Genomic DNA, 12,359 nt, shown 5'->3' on the forward strand with positions numbered 1-12,359 from the left:
CCTTTAGCTGAATTTGAAGTCTAAAGCTGGGGGATCCCCAGACAAAGACTTCAGTGTTGCATGCGGTTTCCATGCAGCAGCTGGGATCATGTAACGAAAACTATGGGGGGAAATGGAAATACCTCTATTCTAGGCATATAAGCACTTTCTGCATTAAAGACATATCCTTACATTTGTCATGTTATTGCAGAATAGTTTGCATTCTACCGCTCTTCTGCTGAATAAGCATCCCTGGTCCCATTTTTAGAGTTTTAATGCTCTTTACTCGTAAAAACCAGGACAGGGATCTATTAAAAATTAATGCAATCTATGATGGTCTTCTGAGACTGACTTTCTTCTCCTTAGCTTGTCTGAGGTACCAGATTTGGCTGTGTTCTGAAATCCTGGGAGAAATTTCTTCCAGCTTTTCATGAAGCTGAGTTACTGTTTTTATTAATTGTAAAAGATGAAACCCAAACTCCACCGAATGTGCCTGCAACATCTCCGTTAACCTGAATTCACCCCCCAAATGACAACGTTCTTACAGGTTTTGCTTTCTAAATAATACCTGAACTCCAAATGTCCTGAGAGCACTGATAGGGGATGTCTGAATTGCAAATCTCCATTTCAGCACCTAGTCACACGTGCACAGGAACTGCTGAAAGAAAGCATTCCTTAGGTTCTCTAACACCTCTCACCTATATAACCTTCTTCATCCTCAATATGTAGGGACTGACATGGGCATCTACCTGTTGCTGACAATAGTGGGGTAATTCTAATTTTCATGGCAGAAGATATTGTATCTTCATTGTATTTTTAAAGAAGCTTCAAGGAATAATTTATGTGTATTGTGATGTCTGCATTTTATCAGTTTCCCCATCAGTCACTTTGAACATTATCCCTGCTTGAACTGCTTGCAACATTGACATATTCTCATTCCATTTTCTGGCAAGTGGCTTCTCTTACATACAGACACTAGGCAGGAGAGCTGTAATGAAAGTTTATGCAGGAATTTAGCACGCGTATTTTCATTTTTATAACAAAGAACATTTGTAAGGGACTCCAAACCTTGCAAGGCACCTTCTGGAATTTGTGGGAGTTAAAGGTGTTGTGGGCTTTACAAAACCAGTTTGTTGGCATCTTATGCTGTTTTTAATCAGACAAGTTTATAGCTTCACTGCCTCTCTTGACTATTTCTAAGAGATTCTAATTACTCCCTAATGAGTGTTTCTGAGCATACAGATAAGATGTGGCCTTGTCATAAGAAGTTTATCACCCAGAGGCTCAAGACTAATCCACCAGTTGCCAATACTATTTCCTAGTCACTTGGGAGTGATGAGACATCGAGTGCTCAGTGCTTCATTGTGCACAAAGGGGCAAAATATTTCAATGATAAGATGTATTTGGTAGAGCTGGAAACATGATTTCTGCCTTGTCAAGATACTGAACTGTTTGGTCGCTTGGCCACAAATGACTTCGGAGCTCTGCAGGAGGATGCATTCCCATTTACAGCATAGCTACACTACTTAACAGGATATTCTTTTAATCTACTCCCCTTGTAGTTGACCATTTCTCCAGCATGGCAATGAAGAGGCTTTAGATGACCCACTGAGTTACTGTCACTCAAATAGTTATCACCTGTGGTTGAGTGTTATCACCTATTCCACAGCAGCCCAAAGAAGGAAAGACTACATTTTCAGTTCAACACTGTGGACTGTGGTATTTTGCTCCAACAAAAGCAATTTAATTTTCCAAGGTCTGGCAAGTAATTAGCACCAGATGGTATCTGTCCAAGGGTTCTGATGCAATTTAAGAAACTTAGACTCTGAACCATGACAGATTCAGGTAATCTTTCAATCAAAATCACCAGGTAACTTGGACAAAGGAGTTTAGAATAGTGAAAAACAGGACAAAGGATTTTCTCCTTCTCTGGGAGCCATGCTTGTCAGTCAGATTTGCCTTTTATTAATGGCAAGCTGCTATTTAAATTTACTTCTGCTAAGGTGTCATGAGGGCTTCTGGGAATGTGCCCCCAAATTAAAATATATTATGAGTTCACAAAACAACATGAAAAATCCACTTGCTTTTGGATTTAAAAATCATTGCGAATTGGTTTACTTCGTTATGTGGCCTGTTTGTCTCTCTTGCTATTATTTTTATTACATACTGCTTCCCCTTTTTGATCCCCACAGTGACTCTAGTCCTACTGCCCCAATTAGAGAAAGATCGAACTGCATCCAAATATATTCAGACTTAATCACCCGCACTGGACAGAAATCATTGCTAATTTGCTAAAATAAGAGCTATTCTGCACTCCATACATCCATCGAAACTCTGAATCTCATTAGTTGTTTACAGAATGTTTCCTACAAAAATAGAAGGCAAATAAAGGAATCAAAAGAAGAATATACAGCCTTTCAGGTGAAGGTCCTTGGCTTAAATATGGTAAAAGACTATAATCACCAGAAGCTATCCCCAGCTGATGCCCTGTATGAAATTAAAGTGACCTCTTCAGTCCACTTCCTGAAGGCAAACATCTATGTCATCACTACTGGCACCATTGGCACCCTTTCGGGCAGGGTGGTGAAGCCACAGGTGAATGACTGATACTAGTTCAAGCGGGACTGGGTGTCCAGCTTCTGATGACTTTCAAGAGGAGATGAATATCTAACTGCTCTCTGTGCCTTCAAATTGTTTCCTTAGCGCTGGACATAGAAATGATTAAATCAGCTCCTCTCAAAAGCGGTCCCTCCTGAGCAAGACCTGGCATATTGGCAGAACAAAGTAAGAAGGATAGCTCTTGCTGTCCCAAGGATTTCCATGGAACTTTGGCTTTGAGGCTGTCAATCTAGCAACTCTCAACTTTTTTACCAAAACAAGGTAAGTTCAGTTCTGATTTTCCCAGTGAGTTTTTCTTTCTTACACAAAACTCAGCGTTTTTACACAAAGCAGGATGATAAAGAAGAACAAAGGCCGAGTGTGAACTTATTGTTCACTGTCTGGATATCATGTAGATTGTCTCTACTCTCACATTGTTTTACTATATTTAATAAAAAATGTTCAAAAAATAAACTGAGCCATTGAACACACCCATGTGGTAACTCTTGTACCAGCTAGCGTGGGGATAGTGGGATGCATTACGTTTATCCACCCATATTCGCAGCACTGTCAATAAGAAGAAAATTAGGTTGTTAAAAATGTCTTGTGACGATAACGTTATTTATCACATGGTTGCCAGTTTCTATTTAGTAATAGGGCGAGATTCGTGTTTACATTTTCAGGGAGGATCGACTGAGGCAGGGATAATGAAACTAACTGAAGGAAGAAAATCCTGACACATATAAATGATGATTAAAGCAAATTTTACTACATATGAAAGTATACTTTTTTTAATTGATGAGCCATACACAGTCTCCATGGCAATGTACAGATAAGGGAACTGATTCTGTAGGCCCTTTTCTAGTAACACTTCTGTTAACTTCTAATATCCACTAGTATGAGGGAAAAGAGACAAATAGGATCAGGATCCTATGGATTTGTTCAAAAGCATGCAACAACACTGGATTTGTTTAAAGAAATATCTGGCTTGCCTTAGAAAAATAGAAACACTAGTTGCAAATGTGTAAAAGTACACACAGTTGCCACTTAAAGAAAAAAAAAAAAGTATCTGTCCATTCTGTTCAGAAAGACATTTTACAGACCTTTCAAAGCGTAGCTGGTATCTATCTAATGGTTTTATTGGCAGGAGACTTTGGTAGCCTTTTAATATCATAAAGTAGATCACATAATACAACTGTAATACACAGCTCTGAGGGCCTGCTTTCCAGTGGGTCATTTGACAGTATTTTATACCCACTCCTTTTGCCTGGGCCTGAATGGCTGCACAGCGTGCATGAAATTACAGGCTCAAGTTGCAGGAATTTATCTTTTCATCTAATTTAAAAGTCTTAAATCATAATATTAGTTCTGAGGCACAGCCCTGCTTACAAATCAGTGACATCACATCACTCTTTTTTCTTCATGCTGATTAACCTGTTTAGACTTTCATACAAGTCCTTGATGCAGGAGCTAAATGTCCTTGAAAACACTGGGCTCTTGGCAAGTAGGCAAATTCCCAGTATGAGGCAAAGGCGGCCAATTTTGCTTTCATTACACTGTTGCTATTCCCACCAACTTCCCAATTTTCATGAAAGTAGTACACAGACGCTTTAGAGATAGGCTCAGTGCAGTACACGACCTGGATTCTATTCCTAGCATTACCATGACTGTCTTTTTGCCTCTCTTTAACCATCTCTTGAAGTAAATTTAAAAAAAAATGTTTTGTCTTGTGAGAAAGGGTACTTTGACTTGTTTTTAAAGATGGCAAATAATCACTCAATAATCATGTGATCCATAAGGTATTTCTGTAAGGAAAATTGTTGTCAGAAGTTTCTTGAATCTTGCTGATTCTTGTCTAAATCACTTAGTTTCACCAATTTTAGTGTCAACAACTTTAGTTTCCACAAGTAGGTTGATATTTATTTTCCAATTAATACTTCTAAAACGTACCTCTCAGAAAAATGCTACTAAGAGAAAACCCCAGATCACATTCATGTAATGGCTTTTCTCCATACCTGTTGTCCCATGGTCTCCTACTGATTTGCATAGCCAATCAGTTAGGTGCCCAATAGATCTGGAATGTATTATTGCTATTCTCTACTCTGAGAATCTGAATGGATTTCCTTATTCTTTTGTACGCTGAATACCAGGCTGTGCTGTCTGTTTTCATAATTCAGATCTTTACTCCATTCATTTACTTATCTTAAAGAAGCTGAAAAAAAGAATGGGGGAAAGATAAGCCTGGAACTCCTGTTTTTGACAACATTTTAAGGAAAGTTATAACTGTAGGTTCTTTAAGCATCTTTCTTCAATTTAGAAATGCTAGTTGTTTGATCCAACTGGAGAATACTGTCAACAGAATTTTAAAATCTAAATTGTCCGTTTCTCATAATTTTGAGGACAGAAAAATTCCATCAGAGAGTAGTTGACCCATATAAATAAATCCCTGTTTCAACGTAATTCTACCCTTGATAAAGCCTGTTTGGTGAAAAGAATGAGGGAATGTGTTCTGGCTGCAGTTCCCACTCATACATAAAATTCTTACAACATTAAATCCATGCCCTAAACAAACAAAAACATGAAGAATAACAAACAGCAGCTTTCATAATACAATACAGTATCTGCTATGCTTCACTATTTGCTATAACTATGACAGGCTTTTCTGTTCAGTCTCTGTTCTTACAGTAGTACACTTTTCCTTTTTTTACCCTTGCCTAAGCAATTTCTAGGAAGTGGCTGTCTAAATTAAAATGATATCACTTCAAAACACTGTATATTCAAGTTAGTGCTCACAAAATGTACTAGATTGGCAGCCCTTGACAGCAACATCTTAAACTAGCTGAAACAAGTAGCACAAGCTTCCCCATACTGCTCTGCACGGTATTTTAAAACTAATCTTCCTTTCTCATTCACTCCCTGCTGCAGTTTAGCTATGTTGACGTGTCTCATACTTTGATGACATTAAATACATTTGAGAGGAATAATGATTTTGGAACATTGGCATTATTGATATTATTAATGTTTTTAAAAATGTGTAAGTGACTCATGACAAAAATCCCATTTCAAGAACGGTCAGACGTGCCCAGGTTTTTGAAGGTACAATTAATTTCACTAGGAGTCACTTGTTCTGGGGTTTTAAGAATGTAAATTTATGCATTTTATTTGTCTGAATCTGGCACTTACCAGCCTCAGCAATACTGCCAAGACATAGCAATTATTTTTCAATTTTTACCTTCAGGTATCTCAGTGTTGGCTGAAGTCTAATCAGACAAGGACTGTTCCTGTTCCGATAGCCCTGTTCCGATACCCTGTTCTGATAGCCACCTGTTCCTTCAAACTGCGGCAAATTATCTATATATAATTTTATTATGATGAATTATGTGTTTTCCTACACATTTCAGTGGGGAATGCAAAATACTTCTAAAATTAAACCCATACAAATTACACTGAGATATGTAATGGATCGTTTTGTTGCCATTCTGACTGCTTTTCAGGTAGGATTTCCTTCAAATAACCAAAGGGAAAAAATTCTGAGTTGGAAAGTTCAAATGCAAGCAAGTCCTGGCCAAAACTGACTAGAAAGCAAGTAAAGCAGGAAGAGCAGGATGAAGAAGAGCATCTAACCTAAATGCACATTAGGAAGCATGTATTTAAGCATGGTGGCTTTGGAACAGTATGATGAGAAAGGCAAAAGGAGTGGGCCAATTTTTCTTACATTACCCTCTTCCTTCTGCATCAAGAAGGAATGCTGCTCACCTCCACAAAAAAAAACTTGACGGCTATTTCCTCTCCAACATAGACAGTGAGAAGAACGCAGGGATGGCAGTGAGAGGAATCAGACTTGTCAGAAGTCTGCGTGTATTGCTGGGCAACTATGTCGTAGGAACAGTGGCCTCCTATATAGTGTTTATAGTGCTATACTTTGACTTTAGTAAGGTTTTTGTCACTATCTCACATGGTATTCTCAAAACTAAACTAAGGAAACAGTTCAGACAAAAGTTCCACGGGATGAAATAAATAATGTAAGATATAATAATGTAACTACTTGGAGAGTTGTTATCATTAATTTGCCCCTCAAAATGGAGGGGCATGTTAAGAAGGCTTCTACAGGGATGTCTCCCAAGTCCAGTATTATTCTGTGATTTCCTTAGTGACTTGGATAATTGAATAGACAGCAGCCTTAAGAACTTTTCTTGCTGAAACAGCAAAGCAATCTATTTCATACTTAGAAAATACTGAAATGATGAAAAATACAACCCGTAGAGCACCTGATTCAAATTAGCGATGAGAAGCACTACAGAAAAAGCAACAAGGTGAATGTCTTAAAACTAAGAACCAACATTAAAAAACCCTTTAATCTATTTCTGAAAGGAAAACAAAGCTCAATATTTGGAAGCCTTGTTCTGAGCATAGATATGGGAAGCAAGAGCATCTTTCATCTAGTTTCATCATAGTATCAACTATACTTTTGTATTTTGCTCTCATGGGAATTCTAGAGACAATTGAAAGACCATTTCTGTAGCCCACTGTAATAATAGAGGATTTTTTGGAAAAAGGAATACAATATGGGAGGTATCATTTTTTTAAGCCAAAGGAACCCTGCAAGAATACAATGCTAACAGATTGTTGGATGGCTATGCTCTAAAATATGTAATAAACATTGATATGGTATGCATAATTAGGTTACACACCTAGACGGTATGCAAATGAACAACCCCAAGCATTTCAAAGTTACAGTAGCTGCGCATTGTATTTGTGTCTTAGAGAGCAACATTTGCTCAACCATGTATGTAATTTCACTGAGGCTCAAAAGACTTTGCATGCAGCAAGACATAAAAACCCACTTCCCTAAAGAGTAAAAAAATGCAAACTAATCAAGCCAACAAAGACAAAAAAACGTTATTTTTCCAAAGCTGTAGCAGAATGAATTATCTCTGCGCAACTCTTGGTTGTTTTTTCCTGCGCTTCATCAGTACATATTTTGCATGTATGGAAAATGACAAACAAAAGCTTGGCTGATACTGAAAACTGAACGTGCAACATGAGGTAATGAGCATTTTATACTAAGAGACAACTTAATGTTGCTCAAAAGTGAGAATTCTATGCAAGCAATCATATTTGGATTTACAGCCCACCTTCTTTGAAATAACTGGAAAACTTGCATGAATTTCAATGGCAGCAGGATCTGAATTTTTGAATACATATTCATGCAATATTATACTGATTGCCACATTAAGCTTTGAAAAAGTTTAAAGTGTAAGAAAAATGGCACCTCAGCAATATGTAGATAAAATAATAGCTTTATTGTATATATAAATCAACATATATAGACTCTGGGCACCTACTGTTCTTCACACTCTGTGTATAAAACCACATACATTCTGCCTTAATTGTAATGGGGTTGCAGTGTTGTGATAGAATAATTTTCCCTATTGTATAATGCACTGAAAAATCTCATAATAAGAAAAAAAGATGTACTATGTCTCTGTGCAGCAAGAATCTTTGTGACTGGTATCTGTAGAGTGTAATTAGCTTTGAATACATGCAATAGGCATCTTAACATCCTCCCACCGTTTTTAGTTTTACACCACGTAGAATTAAACCAGTCGCTCTAAGATACAGACATGGAGAATATATTTGGGAAATCTAGACTTATTTTTATCACAGGTGAGGCAGTGCAAAATCTCAGTCTCTTTGCAAAATACAGAAAATCTCACTTAAACTGTTTTCCAGTGTAGGGCGAAAGATGTCAAAATACTGAATTGATGTTGACGTGAATTTATCAGCCTGTGCATTGCCTTTGCTTCTGGGTCATTTTCGCGAAAAAAGTACCTTGTTCGTAGCAGTCCATGCTGCGTTACTTTAACCAACAAACCTCGGCTTGCCTTGGACCTCAGACCATGTCACGTCGGCGCGCCACCGCTTCACCGGGCACTGTGTGAAGGGCTAGGTACAGCCTTGTAGGGACTGTCAGCCGGCGGCGACCTTCCCAGAGCTTTCTAAAGCGGCGGCGCCGTTAACACTTGATAACCACGCGTGACAGAAGAGCGATTTACCTCGAGGAACCGCGCCGGCGGCGGGCGGCTGCCGGGGACCGTTGGGGGCTGCTGCTAACGGCTCTGTGGTAACGGCTGCCCGCGCGGCGCGCGCGGCTCCCCGCCCTGCCCCGCCCCGCCCCAGCGTGGCCGTTAGGGAGGGGCGCGGGGGGGGGGGCGGTTCTGGTTTCGGCAGGTCGCAGCGTCTGCTGTGGTAAATGGGTGCTCCTCTCCGCCGGCGGCTCGCCCCCTCTCCCTCAGTAAGGATGCCGCCCTAGCCAGGGACGATGACAGGCAGGGCAGAGGGGCAGAGCCGCCGCCGCCGGGAGCCGTGTCTCTCCGTCGCCTCCTCGCTCGCCGGCACTTCCCGGCTGCCGCGGTCGGGCTGCGCATCGCCTCGCCGACCAGCGGCAGGGGGAGAGGGCGGAGAGGCGGCGCTCCTTTCACGGTGAGGGGTTTGTCCCCTCCAGGTGCTCTGTCCCCCGCCGGGCAGGTCTGTCTTCCTCCTCCTCCTGCCTCCTTCCCCGCCGCACACGCTGCCGAGCGAGGCCGGCCAGGAGCAGCCGCTGCCGCCTGAGGGGACCCTGACCATGTCCAGCAAGAGCAGGAAGAGCAAGGAGCAGGGGAGAGTGACCTTCCCCCCGCAGCAGGAGGAGGAGGAGGAGGAGGAGGGGGCAGAGGAAGAGGAGCAGCAGCGCCGGCGCCGCGGCTGGAGAGGCGTCAACGGGGGGCTGGAGCCCCCTCCGCCACCGCTGAGAGCCGTTAAGACCCTGCGGGAGCCCTACGGCTACTACCCGCCCCCGCCCTTCGCCAGCACCATGTAAGCCGGGGCCGGGGCCGGGAGGGTGCTGGCCGGCAACTTCTGCGGCGGAGGCGCAAGGGGCCGGCGGGCGGGCGGGCGCCGCCTCCCCGCCAAGTTGGTGCTCGGCCCCGGGGAACCTGGGGTTTGGCGCAGCGAGGGGCAGACGGGGACAGCGCGGACCCTTCGAGGAAAGTGCCTGCGGGGATGGCCCGGCTGTAACGCCGCAGCCCCCCGCGCTCCGCTCCCTCCGCCCCAGCCCTCGGGTTTCGCTCCGGCTCGGTGAGGGCGGCGGCGGCTGCCCGTTGCACAAGCCCGGCAGGTGCTGGGGCGGGGGCCAGGCGGGACGAGCTGGGGCCGGGCCCCGATGTATTGCCAGAGTTACCTTTGCCTCTGACGCAAAAGCTCGCAGAAGGGCCGGTGCTGGTCCGGCTCCGGGCGCGGACGCGTGCCTCCTCTGCCTTTAATCGACAAGGCAGAGCAGGCGCCCTGCCGCTGCCGCTCCCGCCCGCGGGGCAGTGCCCCGCCGGGGCCGCCGCCGCCCGGCACCGCGGCGCCCCCTGCTGTCCGCGCTGCGGGGCGGCTCGGCGCCGAGGGCGGCACAGGCCGGCCCAGCGCCCCGCTCGCCTGCCCGCGGCGCCTCCCCGGGGCTGGGCTCGCGCCCCGCTGTTGCCTGTCCTCCTTCGCGTTTAACTTCAGCGTTACGGGGGCTTTGCTGTTTTTCCGAGTCGGTGACACAGTTTAAAGCGCCTTCCCGCGGCCAAGCGCTCCACGAGGCTGTAGTAGTTGTTCGGGAAGAGCTTTGTGAAGTGGGTCGTTTAGTACGCTGATGAACGCATTTGATTTACGTTGATATCGTGTGTGTATTATGTGGTCGGCTTTATGGTGTTTTTCCCAGCACAGTTGCTGAGAACTAATTATTGGCTCGCCTAAGGTTTAGAGAGCCTACTACACCCTTTTGTGCTAAAGCATCCCTTTTCTATCTTTTTGAAAATCTAAACTGTGATAAAACCAGACACCCAATGAAAATCTAGGACAACTGTGCAGGAAAACATCAGTTTTTGCAGTATACCTTGTCAATTTACTTTCAAGGTGTCTTTGGAAGTTTCAGTTTGTTGTTTTTAAAGATATATTCCCATATATAAATACTGACCATGGTTTGGACTTACTGCAAGAGAAATGAATTCAATTTTACCTATAGGGATGATAACTTTCTTGGCTCTGATTAACAAAATGCAGGCTGTCAGTGATTTATTCACCCCTTTTTTATAACGTTTTATAGTTTAGCGAGACTTCTCTCTGAGGATCACTTGAGTATCTTATACGTTCAGGACAGTATTTAATTCTTAATTAAATATTTTAATTACCAAATGACAAACTTTCATTTTAAATTTTAAGACAACACGTTCAGCCTTTATAGAACAAGACTTAATTAAAATCACCCTAGAGACAGCTCTAAAGTACACGAATAATTACAGTAGCACTTAGAATGTGATAACCACAAATAAAAGTGGTTTCTACTGTCCCAGTGCAGAAAGTCTACACAAATATCCTGTACTTAGCAACTGAGACATCAAGAGAAGGAATATCTCACCTCTCTTTAGCTGTCTGAAAGTTGCCCTTACGTTGTTGGTCTAGGCTCCCTCTGTAATCAACAGGGTAAGAGAGGGAATAGCAGTGGGCAAGTCAGCTTAGCCTTTCTTGAGGTGCCTGTCTTTCTCCATTCACCGTACAATGAGCCTAGAGAATTGGTTTAGACTTGGACACCTAGCATTTAGACAGCTGAAGCCAGCTCAGATAAATTATAACCCATGAGACCTAAATTTCTGGATTTCTTAGAGGTTGATGTTTCCATAGATTTGTTGACGTATTCCTTTCTCTAACAAACAGATATTTTGCCAACAGCGACTGAAACTGGAGTCAGGTTTGCACAGCTATAGCATTTGTACCTGGAGTGAACTCCATCTGTTGGAATCGCTTACTGATATATAATTCTTGCGAGCATGTCCTAGGAGCCTTTGTCACAGCAGTGATTGCAAGTGACCGTCCTCTGGGCTGACAAAAGGGTTCCATGAATCAATGTAATAGGAACATATTGAAGCGACAGGGCATAGAGGCGAAAGACCCACAACTGCAGTTTCCTCTGTTACGTGCCCTTGGTCCCATGGTATAGCACCAGGCTTTTTCTTCTGAAATAATGTTTTGTATTTGGTGCTAAAGGCTGACATCATAGCGTCTGTTAATGAAATAAATATCAATATCTGTTTGCTAGTAATGTGCTCAGATTGGCACACTTAACACTTCAGTGTGCACAAAATGAGTGTGAAAATCCTTGACTTGAAGCATTTATGGTCCAAGTATTCAGTACTGACAAACAGTGCAAGGGAAAAGAGGCAGAAAGATGTGAAATAGCTTGCCCAGGGAGATATGAGATATATTTTGTTGGTATTTGAAGTGTCTTCACTCTGAAAGCTGTAACCTATGCAAAGTAACTGTCAATGTACCGTTGGCTCCCTCCTGTGCCAAGTATTGCTGGAAAAAGTAATTAACCTCAGATTCCCACTAAGGCTGCAGCCTGGATGTGATACTTCTACTTCAGAAGGTACTGTATCTCCCAGTGGGAAAAATGTGGACAACAATTATAAGTTAAATGCAGTAGATATTGGATGCCCAATTTCCTGAGGCTCTTTGGGGGGAAAAAAAACAAACAAAAAAACTTACTTCCACGAGTCAGCGGAACTCCAGAACACAAATCAAGGACTGAGTGCAAAGAAGGCTTTAAAATTCTTCGTTGCTGCGGCCCCGTTAACTTGGTTCTTTCCCGGTGAGATCTGTTTGCCTTGTTCTGTGTGGACGCATGCAGTCCTCGCATCAAAATATAGTCCCTTTATTTTCCTGGAATTCAGATGATTGGTACCTCCTGTTGAAGAGTTAGTGAAAAGTAATGG

General features: G+C 42.9%; 1 protein-coding gene and 1 long non-coding RNA gene across 9 annotated transcripts in view; one reads left to right on the forward strand and one right to left on the reverse strand.

The window, feature by feature from the left end:
* LOC138067146 (uncharacterized) overlaps positions 1-9,911 on the reverse strand; it is a 39,994-nt gene extending 30,083 nt beyond the window's left edge. For 3 of the 6 annotated variants that reach the window (XR_011140848.1, XR_011140847.1, XR_011140846.1), the window contains exon 1: positions 8,634-8,717. This is a non-coding gene — a long non-coding RNA (uncharacterized lncRNA). Of the gene's footprint in view, positions 1-547; positions 614-8,409; positions 8,718-9,796 lie in introns of those variants that run through there. The other 3 variants (XR_011140849.1, XR_011140850.1, XR_011140851.1) reach the window with 3 other exon arrangements.
* Positions 8,802-12,359, forward strand: part of TRPC3 (transient receptor potential cation channel subfamily C member 3) — a 48,009-nt gene continuing 44,451 nt past the window's right edge. For all 3 annotated transcript variants that reach the window (XM_068941655.1, XM_068941656.1, XM_068941657.1), the window contains exon 1: positions 8,802-9,432. In XM_068941655.1, the coding sequence (XP_068797756.1) occupies positions 9,203-9,432 (230 nt within the window). In that variant the 5' untranslated portion in view covers positions 8,802-9,202. The remainder of the gene's footprint in view (positions 9,433-12,359) is intronic.

Source organism: Struthio camelus, chromosome 4, assembly GCF_040807025.1.
Source record: "Struthio camelus isolate bStrCam1 chromosome 4, bStrCam1.hap1, whole genome shotgun sequence".
Lineage (NCBI taxonomy): Eukaryota > Metazoa > Chordata > Aves > Struthioniformes > Struthionidae > Struthio > Struthio camelus.